Below are 18629 nucleotides of genomic sequence, written 5' to 3' on the forward strand. Positions count from 1 at the left end.
CAGAGCTTCCTCCTCTATGAGGTCTCCTATGACTCCCAGCCCTCCCTCCCATCTCAGGATCACCTCCGTGCTTCCACTGGCCACGTACGAACTTCTCACTGCATGTGTAAAACTTCTGAGCATCTAATGACTCATCTGTTGTCCCACCAGACTCTGGACTCCTTGAGGACAGGAGCCATGTCTTAACCATCTCTGAACTCCTGGTTCATTGGTCAGGGCTGGACAGAGGGTAGAGGCACAGTACATGTTCGTCGGATGGGTGGATGAGCCTCGAGGTCAGCTCCTTCCACATCAGTTCTCTGCAGACCGTGAAGCCCTTAAGGACAAGGACTGTATTGAATTCATACCACCGTCCCCCACGGAGGTTAACAGGGCCAAGTGCTTGTGGCACTCAGTACCTGTTGTTGACATGACAGTATGATTTTCCTGGTAGATCAGAAAATGACTTTGGTCAGAAATTCCTGGACTTTCCATCCCAGCTTCCTGTTGGTAAAACGCAGGGCAATTTCCTTGGCCTCTCCAAGCCCCAGTTTCCTCATCTTCATGAAGAGGATAATAGCTGTGAGGACGGGCATAAGGATGAAATAAGGCTGTGCATGTAAAGCGTTTGGCACATAATCATATGCATCTGGCATATTATAATTTCTACATCAGAAAAGGGTGGGGTCTGCTTTAGCTACAATTCTCTAGATGGCTCACTTTTTTTTCAATTGCCACATATGATGAGTAAATAATAGCTACTCAATAAAGATGGGACTTCCCTGATGGCACAGTGTATAAGACTCCACGATCCCAATGCAGGGAACCCAGGTTTGATCCATTGTCAGGGAACTAGATCCCACACGCATGCTGCAACTAAGAGTTTGCATATCACAACTAGGGAGCCTGTGTGCCACAACTAAGGAGCCCGCCTGCCGCAACTAACACCCAATGGAACCAAATAAATAAATAAATATTTTTAAAATAAATAAAGATGAAGTCTGTTTTTTTAAATTAATTTATTTATTATTTATTTTTGGCTGTGTTGGGTCTTCGTTTCTGTGCGAGGGCTTCCTCTAGTTGTGGCAAGCGGGGGCCACTCTTCATCGCGGCGCGCGGGCCTCTCACTATCGCAGCCTCTCTTGTTGCGGAGCACAAGCTCCAGATGCACAGTCTCAGTAGTTGTGGCTCACGGGCCTAGTTGCTCTGCGGCATGTGGGATCCTCACAGACCAGGGCTGGAACCCATGTCCCCTGCATTAGCAGGCAGATTCTCAACCACTGAGCCACCAGGGAAGCCCTAAGTCCGGTTTTTCTAGCACAAGAACAGTGTCTTGCAGAAATCAGGTACTCAATATTAAGAAATGGAGCTGAGGGACTTCCCTGGTGGCGCAGTGATTAGGAATCCACCTATCAACACAGGGGACACAGGTTCAATCCCTGATCCGGGAAGATCTCACATGCCACGGAGCAACTAAGCCCGTGCGCCACAACTACTGAGCCTGTGCTCTAGAGCTTGCGGGCCACAACTACTGAGCCCATGTGCCACAACTGCTGAAGCCCACGCGCCTAGAGCCCGCGCTCCGCAAGAAGAGAAGCCACCGCGATGAGAAGCCCACGCACCGCAGCAAAGAGTAGCTCCCCCGCTGGCAGCAACTACAGAAAGCCCGCGCGCAGCTACGAAAACCAAACGCAGCCAAAAATAAATAAATATAAATAATCTTTTTTAAAAAAAGAAGTGGAGCCGAACTCAATGCTTTACACAGTCAGGTACTCAATAAATATTAAATCAAGCCAAATTCATCTCCCTGTACTGCATCCTGCTCCAATCCTACCTTAAAGAAGTCATCCACTTTTGTGAGAGGAGGGGCAGTCCCGCTTTTTTCTGGCAGAGATGTGCTTTTGATTTTTGCAGAGAATGATGGTCACTGTGGTAGACTGTTAGTGTGGTGAGTCCCCAGTGAGCCACTCCTGCTGATAGGAATACTCTTTGCAGCCACCTCCCACCATGAGCCTGGCTTGACCATATGTCTCTTTGACCACAGGGAACTTAACAAGCCAGTGTTAAGACATGATAAAGTCTTACACATTGAGTCTTGTCTCCTTGAGAAGCTCCTTCTCAGAACGCAGTCAGCATGCCAGGAAGAAGTCCAAGCTAGCCACAGAGGAGAGGCGACACCCGACGAAGAGAAAGTGATGTCCAACCAGCCCCAAGCTGAGGCACCAGGCATGTGAGAAAAGCAGCCATCTTCACAGCAGATGCCACGTGGAGCAGAACTGAGCCATACCCGCTGAGCCCTGCTCAAACTGCACAGTCATAAGTAGGTAAATGATTATGGTCATTTTAAGCTGCTAGGTGTTCAGTTGGTTTGGAACACAGCAAATGGTAAATAACCCACAAGCAGAGCATGTTCTGAGGGTGCGAGTCAGTGATCTGGGGGTGGAGTGTGCTGTGGCTTGGAGACCCACCAGGTAATAAGCTTCAGGATCAGATGGTAGGCATGACTGTCTAACCTGGAACCCCTTCTCTGGGGGATTCTTCCTTGAGGCCCCAATTCCCAGGTCCCTCCCCTGTTGTTACCAAGGGCCCTTATCGGTTCAAGGTGAGTTTGTCTTAAACAGTAGGAAGACGCCCAGGTGCACATTATAAGAAGTCCAGACTGGGGGGCGGGGGGCGCTTCTGGCCAGGAGGGTGGAGCAGTTCAGTGAGGTCATGGGGGACCTAGACTGTGCTGCAGTTCCCCCAGTCACAGGGTGTCTGCCAGGAGCAGTCTGCACTGCATGGTTCTCCACTCACTACAACAGGAGCAGGTAAGGCTCCCAAGCTTCCCCAGTAGAGGAAAGAGTTTCCCAGAACGCTTCATACGCGCACACCTTTCCTTGCATCTTACTGGTCCAAGCTGCGTCATGTGTCCCTTTCTGAACCAATCACTTTGTGTGTAGGGGGAAGGGTTAGACTTCCCTGAGACCAATCAAAACTACTCCTGGATTGGAGGGGGCGTGGCTAGTTCTTCTGAAGTCCATCGGGTCCTGGGGAAGGAATGGATGTCTGGAAATAATTGGGGTTCTGCTAGGGAGGTCATGCAGGGTTAAGATCCAGCAGTGTCCACTATAGAAGCCCTCCACACAGGGCAAGGCACCCTGGGCTTGAGCAAAGTTTTACTCAGCTCTCACATCCTTTCCTGGAATTATGGGGGAAAGTTGTGTGTGTGTGTGTGTGTGTGTGTGTGTGTGTGTCCCCAGGAGGAAGGACTGGGGGGTAGTTTGGGTCCTTAGAGCGTCTATCCTTCCTCAGTAGGTCTCTCCAGCACTGCACATTGCCCCCTCCCCCAACCTGAAGAGCGGCGCCAAGCAACGGCGAAGGTTCAGATGTGTGTCTCTTTATTAGCACTTTCTCTGAGTGGAGGACGCCTCTTCTGGGTTGTATCTAGGACTTCAAGTTCTTGCTTTTGCTCTTTTCTTTCTCATCCAGTGCTTTCTGCAAGTTCACGTTCACCACATTTTTCCGGTGCCACCGTCCTGCAGAGAGCAGGGAAGGAACCAGCACAAATCACCCAGAGGACCTCTGGAGTGTCCAGGCCCCAGTGGTAACCCATATGTCTTCTGAACCCGCCCCAGAGTTCTAACTGCTGCTGTGGTCTCTCTCTGGACCTTGGGGCCAACACACCCTGCCCAGGGAGTGCCCACCTCCCACGCCCCCAGCGCCCCACCTACCCAGATCATCCGTCTTCCTGCCATGCCAGTGCTCTAAGTCCCTCACTGATTTCTCAATCACCTCAGGGGTGTAGGAGGCCCTCATGAGGCTCTTCATCTCCTGTGGGGCCCCTGTGGAACCCCATGAAGAAATCCCCAGAAGCCCCAAGTCAACAGAGTTCAGGTACTCCAGGGTTCCTATGTCAGTTTCCCCTGTGGATGGTGGATTGTGGAAGGGCGGGGTGTGCGGAGAGTTAGGCAGAGGGAGGCCGGCCTAGGCTCAAATACCAGCTCCATCACTTATGAACAGTGTGGCCTCAGACAAGATTTTAACGTCTCAGAGCTTTGGTCTCTTAATCTATTCAAAGGAATAAAATGTTCTCGCAAGACTGGGAAGATTACGTTCATTGGAGCAGCTGGCACGTGGCAACTGATACCTGTATTTTCAGAAAGTGTGTATGTCTGTGTGTAAAGTTAAAACACACACACGCAAGAAAAGAAGTTACCGTGATCAAAAGTCAGAAAAATCATCAAACAGAAGACCAAATTCCAAAAGATAACAAGGATTTGAATGATCCGTTACAGAATATAAAATAAGTATCATTTAATGTGTGAAGTCGTGAAAAAGAGAGTAAAAGTATAAGCAAAGAATAAGAAGCTAACACAACATGGTAAAGCAACTATACTCCAACAAAAAAAAATAAAATAAACTAACACAACATTGTAAAGCAACTATACTCCAATAAAAATTAATTTTAAATAAATAAATAAATAAAAGTATGAGAAAAGAATAAGAAACTACCCAGAAAGAACAGACAGATTAGTAAAAGAAGCAAATGGAATTTCAGAAATTAAACATAATAGTTGAAAGGCAATGGATGGTAAGAGGCCTGGGATTTGCTTCAGAATAAACTGGGGTGGGGCTTCCCTGGTGGTGCAGTGGTTAAGAATCCACCTGCCAATGCAGGGGACACGGGTTTGAGCCCTGGTCCGGGAAGATCCCACATGCTGCGGAGCAACTAAGCCCATGTGCCACAACTACTGAGCTCACGTGCCACAACTACTGAAGCCCATGTGCCTAGAGCCCGTGCTCCGCAACGAGAGAAGCCACCGCAACGAGAAGCCTGTGCATTGTAACCAAGAGTAGCCCCTGCTCACCGCAACTAGAGAAAGCCCGCGCTCAGCAAAGAAGACCCAACGCAGACAAAAATAAATGAATAAAATAAAATATAAATGATATATAAATAAACTGGGGTGGGAATGAATGGGTGAGTGGGTGGGGAAAAAGATGAAACAAGGTTAGTCTTGTATTGATAATTGTTGAAGCTGTATGATAAGTGCACCATGTATTTATTAAACTATTCTAAGTTTGAAAATTGACATCATAACGTTTAAAAACAAATTCAACAAACAGGTAAAAGAGCTGATTATATACAGCTGAGAAAAAATGGTAAACTGGTAGATATATCTAAAGAAATTAACTAGAATGCAGCGCAGAATGGGGAAATAATGATGTGGAAAATATGAAAAAGCTGTTAAATGAAGATTAAATGAGAAGGCCTAACATATGTCTAATTGTAGTTCTGAAGGAGAGAGTGGAGAAAACGGGGAGGGGCAATAGGTGGAAAGCTAGTGGCTGGAATTTTTCCAGAATTGATGAAATATATGAATCCTTAGATTCAAGAATAACAATTCCCCAGTGAGTGTACGTGAAAATAATTCCTTACCTAGGTACAACCAAGTAAAATTTAGAACACCAGAGACAAAGAAATTTTAGAAGTAGCCATAGCGAAAAGACAGATTAGTTACAAAGGATAACGAGTTTGATTAACCATCAAAGCCAGAAGGAAATTAATTAACATCATCAAAGTGCTTACAAAATGAAATCAACAATCTAGAGCTGTTTACAATAACTGTCTTCCAAGAATAGGATGAAATAAAACTTTTCTGAGCTTAAAATTTACCAACAACAGAATCTCTCCCCAAATATCTTCTAAACAACATACTTCAGAAAGAAAAAAATAATCCCAGAAGGAAAATCTGAGATAAAAGAAGGAGTAGTAGGCAAAGAAAGTGGAAACCTTGAATAGATCTAAATACACATCAATTATGATAACAGTAGCAATGTTGAATATATGGGCAAAATAATGACTGTGATAGATAAGTGAAGATTTAACATATGCTAAGCACAGTTTTCATTCAAAACTTTACAGAACTTACTGAAATCAACCCTAAGAAGATGGGGGTGATTATTACCCTCATCTTGCTGTTCAAGTCACTGAAGCACAGAAAGGCTAAATCACTTGTCTAAAGTGACACAGCTGGTAAGTGAAAGATGGAGGACGCAATCCCGGACCTGTGGCTCCAGAATCCACAGTTTAAACTACTTTGCTTATGTATAGTAAAAAAAAACCCTGTAAAATAATAACATGTTAGCTGATATGGGGGATGGAGAGAATAAATGTGAAGCTGTCCAGCATCCTTATATTGTTCAGAAAAGCTGAAATACCTTGATTAACTTTAGAATTTGCTAACTATGCATGTAAAAATGTCAAAGATAGGGAATTTCCTGGCAGTCCAGGGGTTAGGACTCCACGCTTCCATGGTCGGGGAACTAAGATCCTGCAAGCCACACGGCGTGGCCATAAAAAAAAAAAGTCAAAGATAATCACTGAGAGAATAGGAAAAGTAAGGACAAAAATTGGATTGGGGAAAAAGGGAAGCTCACTCAAATCCAAAACAAGGGAAGGAGAAAGAAAGCAGCATAGAAAAAATAGGACAAATGGAAGATACAAAATAAGATCATAAAAATAAATCCGAATATATCGGTAATTAAAATAAATATAAATGGAGTAGGCCAACTGATTAAAAAACAGATGCTCAGGCCACAGAAAATATTTTCCAGATATATATTAGTTAAAGCATATTTAAAGCAAAAGGACACAAAGAGGATAAACATGGAAATACAGAAAAAGATTAATACCACAAAAATACAAATCAAAGCAATCTGGTCATACTATACTAATATTGGACAAAATAGACTGTAAAGCAAAAGCACTATAAGAAATAAAAGCAGGGCTTCCCTGGTGGCGCAGTAGTTGAGCCGATGCAGGGGACGCGGGTTCGTGCCCCGGTCCGGGAAGATCCCACATGCCGCGGAGCGGCTGGGCCCGTGAGCCATGGCCGCTGAGCCTGCGCGTCCGGAGCCTGTGCTCCGCAACGGGAGAGGCCACAACAGTGAGAGGCCCGCGTACCGCAGAGAAAAAAAAAAAAAAAGGTGGGGAAAAGCCTCCTGGTGGGCTTCCCTGGTGGGGCAGTGGTTAAGAACCCGCCTGACAATGCAGGGGACACGGGTTCGATCCCTGGTCCGGAAAGATCCCACATGCCACGGAGTAACTAAGCCCGTGCACCACAACTACTGAGCTTGGGCTCTAGAGCCCACGAGCCACAGCTACTGAAGCCACCCGCCTACAGCCCGTGCTCTGCAACAAGAGAAGCCACCGCAACTAGAGAAAGCCTGTGCTCAGCAACAAAGACCCAACACACACCAAAATAAATAAAAGTATTTTTTAAAAAAACGCCTCCTGGTAATAATGTGAACTCTGGCCCCAGACTGCCAGAGTTCAAATCCCAATCCCAACCCTGACTATCCCTAGCTGTGTGCCCTTAAGCAAGTTACTTAACCTTTCCATGCCTCATTTTTTCTTTCTTTAAAAAAAAAGGGGGGGGGTAATTATAGCACTATAGCATTCACTGTATAAGATTCTTGTGAGAATTAAAATGTACATGAAGTACTTAGAGCAGGGCTTGGTGAATGTTACACGCGACCCATAAATGTAGCCATTATTATTATTTAAAAATAGTTCCAAAGAATCTACAAACAAATTATCGGAAGTAATAGGTGAGCTGAGTCAGGCTTCTGGATATAAGACTAAAGAACAAAACTTAAAATTGCCTCCATGTATACAAGCAGCAAAGTTAGAAAATGTGATTTTTAAAAAGTTACTAGGGGGAAGGGTAAGCTGCGACAAAGTGAGAGAGTGGCATGGACATATATCCACTACCAAACGGAAAATCGATAGATACTATTTGCAATAAGCAGCAAAAAAATAGATAAATAAGAGATTCTTCAAAACAGGTCTAACAAAAAGCTGCGTAATCTTTATAAAAAAAATGACAAAATGTTATTGACGGATATTGAAGGAAGATTGAAATTAACGGAGTTGTAGACCATACTCATGGATTAGAAAATTCATTATCATAAAGCTGACAACTGTCCCTAAATTGAGCTGCAGGTTCAATGTTCTTCCGATCAAAATACCAACAGGGTTTTTCATGGAAATTGACAAGCTGATTCTAGACTTTATATGGAAGAGCGAAGAACCTAGAATAGCTAAGACATTAGCTGCTTCTGCTGCTGGTGATGGAGTGGGGACAGCCCAACCAGATATCAGACTACTTATAATACCTTGATAATTAAAAGTGTAATATTAAACCAGTGGGCAGAACAGAGAGCCTGGAAACTGATCCATGCACACAGGGAAACTTGATGGATACCAGCGGTACCACTGCAGGTCACTGGGGTGGGGGGAAAGATGAGATTATTCAATAGAAGGTACTGAGACAATTGCTAATCCACATAAAGGAGGAATTAACAGTGAATCTCTGCTTCACACTGAGAAGAGAAATCAACTCCCCATGGATTAAAGACTTAAATGTGAAAAGCAAAACTAAATATTTTAGAAGACGATGTAAAAGATTATCTTTATGACTCAGCATGGCATAGGAGTTCTTCAACCCACTCCTCCTGGAACCTTCTCTATCTCAGTAAATAACAATTCCATCTTTTCAGTTGTTCAGGTCAAAAACCTTGACATCTGGGCTTCCCTGGTGGCACAGTGGTTAAGAATTCGCCCACCAATGCAGGGGACACGGGTTCGAGCCTTGGTCTGGGAAGATCCCACGTGCCGCGGAGCAACTAAGCCTGTGCGCCACAACTACTGAGCCTGCGCTCTAGAGCCCACGAGCCACAACTACTGAGCCCGCGTGCGGCAACTACTGAAGCCCGCGCGCCTAGAGCTTATGCTCCACAACGAGAAGCCCACGCACCACAACGAAGAGTAGCCCCCGATCGCCGCAACTAGAGAAAGCCTGTGCGCAGCAACGAAGACCCAACGCAGCCAAAAAAATAAATAATTTAATTTATGAAAAACAAAAGAAAAACCTTGACATCGACCTTGATTCCTCTCTCACACACCCCAAATCCATTGACTAGCACATTCTGTTTGCTCTGCCTTACACACATAGCCAGACTCCTCCTGCATCAGGTCACCTTCACCGTTATCTCCCTGTGCCGCCATACTGGGAGTATCCACTAGAGTCATGCAATGCACCAGCCCTGCTCTCGAGACCAAGCCTCCATCATTAACCCCACCTGGATTTTTGCAGTCACCTCCTCACTGGTTTCCCTGTTTCTGCCCAGCTCCCTTACTTTTCTTCTCAGCATAGCAAAAGTAGTGATCCTTTAACCTAAGTCAAACAGTGCCCTTCTCTGCTTAAGACCTTCCCGTGGCCTTCCGCACCTAGCCCGTTTCCTCTCTGATTTCTTCTCCCTCGTCTAGCCACTGCTGTACCTCCCCAACCTGGAGCAGCAAATGCCAAGATCTGGGCGGCTGGAAACAGAGGGGGACACATGGGTGAGGCACACTGACAGTTGGCTGCAGAGAGCAACGCCCTAATTTGTAGCACTTGCCAATTTGTGGAGTGTCAATGCAGTTGACCCTTGAACAACATGGGTTTGAACTGCTCGGGTCCACCTATGTGTGTATTTTTTTTCAATAAATATAGTACCTGTATGTTCCTTTTATAGATCTTTAAAAATTAACTAGGCATGGGGAAAGTTTGTGTTTGGTAGGAAGTCACAATACATGGGATCAAAAGAACTAGGGTTTGAGTCCTGATTCTATCCAAACTATCTCAGCTTCCTGGCCTTGGGTGAGTCATTTATCAGTTCTTTTGTTTTTGGGTCAGAGATAGCAGTACTTGGATTTTTGACTGTGGGGTGGTATAGGCGGGGATAGTTGGCACCCCTGACTCCCCCCTTGTTCAAAGGTCAATTGCATGACCACGGCTAATTTTAAGATCGCTCGTGATGCCAACAGTTCAGTAAAATTTAACAATCGACTCTTAGAAGCTGGAGCAAGCTGGTTTGCACTGGTTCCAAGGGTTTGCCCCCTTGACACAGTTGTGTTTCTCAGGCTGGGTGAGGGGTACACAGACGCTTTTTATATCATTCTTTTAAGTGTATGTAAACATCACCGTATAAGGGCCTACGTAAGAACTACTGAGTGATCATTGTTAAAGACAAGTGGAAGGCCGATTCCTGAGGCCCAGAACAGGACAATCTGAGCTGTATTCTCTCTCCTCTCCCCAAGCACCACCCCTTCTTCAAGCTCAAAGAAAAACCCAGAAAGGCTTCCAGTGGCTGTCTGGTTCCTCGGGTGATGGGGATCTGAGCCAGGTAGGAGGTTTACCAGGCCCTGGGGACACTGGAGAAGGCATGGCGTAAGGATGGAGGAAAGAAGGGGGCCAGAAAGACTTGACCTTTTGCAGTGAGGTCAAACTAGAACGTGGGGCCGGAGAGAAGCCACCACTTGCCGACCAAGGACCGGCAACCGAGCAATCGGTTAAACGCTTGGGAGCGGGGTCCTAGCTCCGGAGGTGACCCAGTGCCGGAAGAAGACTCTGGGACTCAGGAGGCAGAAGAAAAACCTGGATTTGAGTTTCACATCCACCTCCTACTACTCCGGGCAAATTGTTTCCCATCTGCCTGTGACATGGAGCTAGGAGCACTCCCCGGACAAACAGGACCGAGGGGGACCCAGAGGACACATTGCGGATGTCCGGGCCTCCGACCCACACTTTGGCCCAGAGGTGCCACCAGTGGGATCTGAGAAAGAAAAGCGCTGGCTTGTCAGCTAGTAATCACTCACTGTGGGAATTCCCGGGCGATCCAGTGGAATTCCATTGCAGGGGCCACAGGTTTGATTCCAAGCCTCAAGGCTCAGCCAAAAAATGAAAAAAAAGAGGACTCACTGGGGGCTGCAGGCCAAGCTCCTCCATAGAATCCTGCCATGTTATTAGCCCCATTGTACCAAGAAGATTGGCTGAGGCTCAGAGGTTAAGGATCCTGCCCGAGGCCACACCCATCGGCTGAGCTGACCTTTGAACACAGGAAGCCTGGTACTGTCCCTGTAACCAAAGGTGGCCAGACCAGGGGTGCCCCGGCCTCCTCTTGGCAGATTAAGACACCAGAGGTACAGGGAGAGTAAGGGCTGACTGCCAACTGGGAGGGACCATCTGTACAGTGAGGACAGACTCGCCAGGGTACTGGGCATTCCCAGCACTCGGCATAGAGCCTGGCACAGAGGAGGCCCGTGGTGGCCGTGAAATGAGTGTCCCTGGAGATGTATCCTGGGGTCTTAGATTCCTTTGGGGGTCCAAGTCCTCCCTTGCCCAGTGCCTTGGGGACTATGGGTGTTCACAGCCCCCACCCTTGCCCTTCAGCCTGACCTTGAAACAAGTTTGACCGCATGTTGTAGCCCAGATCATAGTAGCCTGAAAAGGCGGTGGTGATTTCAGTGGGACTCTGGATCCTGCTGGGCCGTGAGCTTGCCCTTTTCTGGCCCTCCAAGGCTTCACCAATGGCCCTTTGAGCCTGAGTAGGGAGGGAGGGAGGGAGGGAGGAGAGACAAGGGGTAGAGAAGCAGCGTCAAGTCCCCTATCTCCCCTCTAACTTCTCCTGCCTCTGACCCTGCCTCCACCACCCTCACCCCACCCTTAGCCTCCAGCCTTCAACCCACTCCCAGGCCTGGGAGCTGGCATAGCTGAAGTCCCTCCACACTCCCACACCACCCCACCTCCCACATGGGCCTCGGGCATCAAGCATGAGAATGATCATGAAAGCTTCTCCCTACATTGGGTACCTACTATAGAACATCACCAGGGGACATCTTTATAAATTAGGAAAACTGTGCCTCAGGGCAGGGACTTGCCCATCACATAGCTGGTGAACGAAGCCCTGGCTTGCCTACTACAAAGGAAGCACCACACAAGTCAACTCTAGGTGGCTCCTTATATTTCACCAGGGGCAGCTCCTTCCTTGTACCAATGGGGAAACTAAGGCCCGGAGTGGTTGAGCTCAGGCCTAAGAGTCATTAAACCTGGGTTTGGGTCCCAACTCTGCTATATACCAGCTGCTGATTTGGGCAAGTCTTTGCTCCCCTCTGGGCCTCAGTTCCCCTCCTCATAAAATGAGGGTGGGGGCAGAACTGGGTGGCCTTTGAAGTAGCTTCCAGTTCTGATATTTGCTGGCCTGATGACACTTGTGATCTGGGTCACAGCTGGATTAAAAAAAACAAAACAGGTCTCTTGATTTAAGCCCAGGACCACGATGGCCAAAGAGAGAAATGTTACCTTCCCAAAGCCAGGAGGTGCAGTGAGAGATCGTGACCATACAGCCAACCTCAAGTTGGGACAAGATCCTCCAAGTGGGGCAGGGAATTTAGGATTGTGACCTCCCAGACTAGCAGGTTGTGGGGTGTGGGGCGGTACCCCCACCTTAAGATGACAAATTGAAAAGGGGCCCCGCCCATAGCCTTTGTGACCCTGGCTCTCCTGCTTGCTCTGTGTGACCCTGGGCAGATCGTATCACCCCTCTGAGCCTCAGATTCACCATCTGTTAAAAAAAGGAAGCAATGACTCCTGCCTGGCCTGCTGCTCAATAGTCACCATGAGGGTTGAGACGGTGGCTTTGAAAATACAACTTGAAATGCCAGAGCAGGTGACCATTTGACCAGAAATGGCAGATAAGTTTCATCTCAACTTTCAGTGGATCAGCATTGAGTTCCTAGAATGATGTACCAAGTAGGAAAAAGTGCCAGAATCGATTAGTGATGTCTGCCATGAATGCGGGCTAGGAGAGTTATGGAATGCATGCTGTGTATTTGCCAGCCTGATCTAGTCTAACTGCCTCACTTTACAGATGTAGAGACTAGAGCTCAGAGAGGAGAAGTAACTTATCCAAAGTCTTTCAGTGTTCTGGGGCAGAGCCAGGATTCAAACCCAAGTCTTCTGATTTCCAATCAATCCTGTCCCCTTTAGGAGACTGGAGCTAAAAGCATCTATTTCAAACACAAGACTTCTAACTGCAAAGTCATATGGGCCAAGGCTCCAGAATCTGCTAGCCAGTTTGGATCCTGTTTAAGTTTGGTTAATTTACTTAAGCCTGTTAAGCCTTGGGCTTCTAATCCATAAAATGAGGATAATTATAGCACCTCCCTCACTGGGAAGATTGAACGGTTAGATGCGAAGACTAAACAGTGCACAGGATCTGGCACAGAGCACGTGCTCAGTAAACACTACTTTCTGATGATATTATTACAGGGACTCAGTACTCAAGAGCAGCTTCCTTAGGGGTCCTCATTGTCAGTCTCCATGCATGACCCTCCTGCCGCCCTTAGCCTCCTGTGCCCATTCTGACACCTGCTCTTCGGAGATCAGCTGGTCCACCACGTTGCTCCCAAACTTGTGACGAATGTTGTTGGGAATACTGCTGCTACTCTGGCCCTGTGCCCCCAAGTTGGGGTCTTCCAGCCCCTGGCACGGCTGAGCCCCCTCTCGGAAGGAGGCCCTCCTCTCCTTCAAGGAGGGTCTGTAGCTCTCCTTCTTCAGGGACCCCGGCTGTGAGTCCCTCTGGGGAGAGTCCTGGCTGACAGCCTTCAGGGGTGGAGGCCGGATCTCCTCCAGGGAGGCCTGCCCGAGGGAGCTGTCTTGGGGGCTGTGTCCTTGGTGCATGGATGGCTGTGGGGAGACTGGGAGCTGGCACTCGCCCTTGGAGGTATCCAGTGGGCTACGGGCAGTTCTCCAGGGGTCCGTGTCCTGCTGGCCTTTCTTGCTGTTGTTCAGATGGGCCCTGGTCAAAGTGGTTGTACCTAAAAAGGGAAGAGAGAGGGAAGGAAGGAGAGGAGACAGACAGATGTAGAGAGTGGAGGGCAGGAAGGAAGACGGTGATGGGGGTGGGGGTGGGGGGAACAGACAGACACGGAGCCGCAGAGATCCAGAGCAGGAAAAAAGACAGGGACGGAAAGAAGTCATGGGAGCCAGAAGCATGGGTGAGAAATCAGGAGAGAGACCAAGGGAGAGGGTAGTTCAGCCTGCCAAGCCTCCCGCTGGACAGGGCAGCCCTCATTGTTTCTGACAATAGGGACTGCAGCCCAAGCCTGACCAGCCTTGAGGCTAGCTGTGTGACCTTCAGCAAGGGCTGTGACCTCTCTGTGCTTTAGTGAACCTGGCTCCATTTGGGTAGTTCCCTTCCCCACCTTGAACCCCTCCAGCAATCCAGTCAGGAAAACCAGCAGCTGTGGAAGCTGGCAGAGGGCATCCCTCAGCTTGATCAAGTCACACGGCTGGAAAAGTACTAGAGCTGGATTGAGCCAGCCTTTGCTCCCCATTTAGAGCTGCTCCCCAGCCCCACTTCCCTCCTCTGTTCTCCAGCTAATGGAGCGGTGTTGTCCCAGCTGCTTCCGGGCTCTCCCATCTCAACAGCTCCCCTCCCCTCCCCCCACCCCACTCCTGCCTTGACTCCCAGTTCCGAGGATCTCCCGTTCCCAGCTTACAGGTCTTCTCCTCATTCTCTTCCCCCATCCCTGGCTCCAGCCAAACAGACCACCACTTCTTCCCCACCACACCCTGTGACGTCCAACCTCCCAGCGTCTGCTCAGGCTAGTTCGCTGCCCGGAAGGCCAGCCCCTCATTTTCCCTAAGTCAAAATCCTACTGCTTGGGCTTCCCTGGTGGCGCAGTGGTTGAGAGTCCGCCTGCCGATGCAGGGGACGCGGGTTCGTGCCCCGGTCCGGGAAGATCCCACATGCCGCGGAGCAGCTGGTCCTATGAGCCATGGCCGCTGAGCCTGCGAAAAAAAAAAAAAAAAAAAAAATCCTACTGCTTCCTTCCAATGCAGCCCCACCAGGAAGTCCTCCCTGACACCCACCCCAAGCTGCCAGGGCCATCGCCTCCTCTCAGCGCCACAACTCTGTCCCCAGCACGCTCTACAGGTCTGTCTGGATTTTCCCCTTCTCCAACCTTGTGAGCTACAAACCCTCTCATTTCTCTCCTCCATGCGGGAGGGGAGTCACTGAGGCAGGTCCACAGGTGAGTCAGTCCTGAGCCTCCCTCAGCACCCCCCAGAGCCCTGTGTACCAGAGATGTTGGTGACACCCATCAGTGAGCGAGTGAGTGAATAGATGGCTGCGGGGGTGTCAGACCCAGGGTCACCCTGCACCCCATCAGTTCTAAAATGTCCTTCCCTCTCATGTTAGCATCGCTGACATCAGGCTGTGTCTGGCAACCAATGGGCCCTGGTCTAACCAGCGATGTTTTCTTTCTTAGTGACAGGTAAGTAACAGTGCATCTTACAACCCACTGGATGGAGACTTAAAATACACGTTTTGAATAATGTTTTACACATTATAATACCCAAGTTATATGTAAACTCTTTCTTACTGGGCAAAATCTAGAAAACGAGTCAGTCCCCACCCTCTCCCCACTTCCAGCTATGCCCACAATCCTCAATCCCAGGTTATAGCTGTAAGCTTCTTTGAAGAGCTTCCCTCCCAGACGTTCTAGGTGGGTCCTAGCGCTTTTGAAAGATGCATAGTTTGGCTTCACTTTGGTTTATAAATGCGATCAGATTCCATGTATTGCTTTGTAACTTGCTGTTTAAAAATTTAACACTGTGCCTTGGGGATCTCTTCTTGGCCACAAACACACACTTAACTTTCCTTTCAGACCGTGCAGGCTTTAGCGGCTGCCCTGCTGGTGGATGTCCAGGTTTCTTTTTCAGAGAAAGCTGCTGGAAATGGCAGGTTTTGCCGGCCACAGAGGTTTTTATTTCAAGCCCCCCTTGCCCACCCGTGGGGGCTGCAGACCCTTCCCCAGGGCAGTAGAGACAGAGAAAGCTGAGGTCCAGGCCTGCCCGCTTCCTCCTCGCCCTTCTCCTCCCCACCATCCTCACCCCACGGAGCTGAAGTGGGAGGATCCTCTTCTTGACCTTTTGTCATCGACACAAAAGAGGAAAAACCTGTTCCCCAGAAACCAGACTGCCTACCCTCCCTCCCGTCCTGGGTTCTGCCCCAACAAGCAGATAGCCGAGCAAAGGGGCGCTTCTGGGGACAACTAAGGCTTCCAGGACGGGGACAGCGACCCTTCTCAAAAGAATGGAGGCAGAGAGCATTAAGAGCACTCAGCTCCAGCCTGATCAACCACGGCCCTCCCTGTGCTCGTGGGGAGACTGAAGCCCAGCGCAAGGCTGGGCTCCTGAGCCCATAGGTCTCAGGGCTCAGGACTCCAGGATCCGTACTCCCATTTCTCCCAGGCTGTGCTCCTGCCCGCCTCTAGACACAGTGTATATAAATTGTCTGCTCACCCTCCACCTGCCCTTTGGGCTTATGAGCGCTCTAATGGCCAGGACCTTGTCTCGTGTCCCCTGGCTCAGAGAGCCAATACCTTCACCAATTCAGCCATCAGGCGAGCGCCTACTGTGTGTCAGTGCTGTGCTAGGCACTGGGGCCCCAACAGTGAGCTAACTGGGTCAACCCCCCCCTTGGGCTTAAATGTTTGTGGAATGAATGAATGAATGTCTGTAGCTGGCATTCCAGGAATCTCAGTGCAATCCCACGCTTCCTCCACTCCCTCCCCCTGTACAATGGTCAGAGTTCATCCTACTTTACTTGCTGTTGTGAGGATCAAGCGATCAGTCATCAGAGTTCTCCAAGCTGCGTCATTTATCAGAATCCCCTTCAGGCACTCTTTAGAAATACAGATTCCTGGGCCCCTCGTAGAGCTGCTTCATCAGAATCTTCTTGGGAGAGGCTGGGATCTGAGTGTTTAACTAGGCCTCCAGGTCATTCAGGTCTTTGGAGAGAGCTTCCAGCAGGAGCCTTGCCCCAGCGTCCCTGGATGCGCCTCTCTCCACATCCCACCCGCCAGCCCCAGCCGCCAGCCCCTCACCCGTGGGGACCTTTCTCAGAGCTGACCTGACCCAGTCATTCCTACATGGAAACCCTTCCCCTCATCCTCAGGGCAGAGGCCCTGCCCTTGGGATTGGTCCCAGGACCCCAGCCCAGCCTCCTTGCCCACCTCCCTTCTCCAGCCTTCAAGCCATATTGAATTTCATTCAGCTTCACCAAGTCACCAGCCCACTCTAACTTCCAGACCTTTGCCTGCACTATTCCCCAGGCCTGGGACACGCTTTTCTCCCCTCCTTGGGCCACACCACTCCCTGCTTTTGGCTCACTCAGGACCTACATGGACCTTCCACTCACAGAGACCAGGCCCCTGCTGTGTTCTCCCGTATCCTGCCTTTCTGGTGCACAAAGGGTTGCTGCTTTGCCCCTGAGCCTTGAGAGTGAAGCCAAGCAGGACCCTGTAGGGCCCTCCTGGGCACAAAAGCCTTTCCGGGTTCCCCATTTCTTATTTGCAAGTTAAAGGCTTCAGCCTCCCTAGACCTTCCCTGAGTTCCGAGGGGAGATTCAAACAGCTGCTACTCAGGGAGAGGAAGGGATGCGGAAACAAAGGAGGAACCATCAAGGAACAGTAGTGCAGGGGATTCCCTGGCGGTCCAGTGGTTAGGACTCTGCACCCTTGCACGGGTTCAATCCCTGGTCCGGGAAATAAGATCTCACAAGCCACGTGGTGCGGCCAAAAAAAGAAAAGAGCAATAGTGCAGTGATTAAAGCAGGGTCCTGGTTCCTCCTCAAGGGATGTACATAACAATATCTTCCGGTTCTTCTTCAGGAACTAAGGTGCCCACGCAGGTGGAGGATGGTAACTTCAGGCCAAGCACAAGACTCCTGGAGCACCGCCCTGCTACCTCACCACCAGCCAATCAGAAAGAAGGCACACACCCTGCAGCCCTCACCCTAAATGTTGCCTATAAAAACTTCTCCCTGAAAACCATCAATGAATTTGGGGGTTTTGAACATGAGCCACCCATTCTCCTTGCCTGGCCCTGCAATAAAACTTTCTCTGCTCCAAACTCCGATGTTTCGGTTTGTATGGCCTCACTGTGCCTCGGGCACATGAACTTGTGTTCGGTTACAAGAGGGGACACTGCGGTGGGGTCATAATCCCCAGGCCTGGCAGATGGGAGAGGCTCAGCAATACTCCGTGCCCTCCCTTTTCCTTCTCTCTTCGAACAGAAGCCCTGAGGAAGTTAGGGCCACATAGTGGGTCCGGAGGCCAAAGCAAGACTGAGGGAGAGAGGGAGGGGGCTAGTCTCTGCTGCCCCCAGGGGGTCCCTCCGGAAGTCCTGCATGTGCATTCAGCATGTCCCTGGTCCCCCGTCCTACCTGCTTTGTGGTCCAGCTCCATCAGCTCTTGCTCTGTGACAGGTAATTCCAAGCTTAGTTCTGCAGACAAAGAAATACACACGGTCATCTCAGATGACAGAGAGGGCTGAACAGGACGGCCTGTGACCGTCTGCCCAGCCCCTGACCAAAGGTCCCTCCGTGCTGCTTCCAGTACTCTCAGGCACCCAGGAGCCCCCACCCCATCCATCCACCACCCCTGGCAATGGGCCTGCTTCCTCGACCCTTGCAGGCTGTGCTGTCTGTGGAAAGCCCTGGTCACCCCCATCACATGTGCCTTAAAGGCCCTTCTCAAACAGACTGGGGGCCTGGGACTCCCCTTCTTCCTTTGCAATCTTTTTCTTCTATAATATTTTCTTCCCCATCTGTACCACCCAACACTCCCCTAGGAGCCCCCAGCAGACCCCTTGCTGGGAGGGGCATTGCCCCAAGCCCACCATCCTGGTGACTGTTTGCCTCTCTGCAAATAGGATTTTGCCCGTTCTTTTACCAGCTGGTCATTCAAGGAAAGGAACCAGCTTGGCCAAGGTGGA

At 49.5% G+C, this 18629-nt stretch overlaps 1 protein-coding gene across 1 annotated transcript; it reads right to left on the minus strand.

The window, feature by feature from the left end:
* Positions 1–3405: 3405 nt before the first annotated feature.
* Positions 3406–18100, minus strand: CIMIP4 (ciliary microtubule inner protein 4). The gene is made up of 5 exons (XM_024761545.1): positions 18079–18100; positions 13215–13663; positions 11244–11388; positions 3693–3803; positions 3406–3497 (listed from the first exon to the last, which is right to left on the minus strand). The coding sequence occupies exons 1-5, from the start codon at positions 18098–18100 to the stop codon at positions 3406–3408; spliced, it is 819 nt and encodes a 272-aa protein (XP_024617313.1).
* Positions 18101–18629: the final 529 nt, after the last annotated feature.

The sequence above is a fragment of the Neophocaena asiaeorientalis genome, unplaced genomic scaffold, assembly GCF_003031525.2.
Source record: "Neophocaena asiaeorientalis asiaeorientalis breed wild unplaced genomic scaffold, Neophocaena_asiaeorientalis_V1.1 scaffold473, whole genome shotgun sequence".
Classification (NCBI taxonomy): domain Eukaryota; kingdom Metazoa; phylum Chordata; class Mammalia; order Artiodactyla; family Phocoenidae; genus Neophocaena; species Neophocaena asiaeorientalis.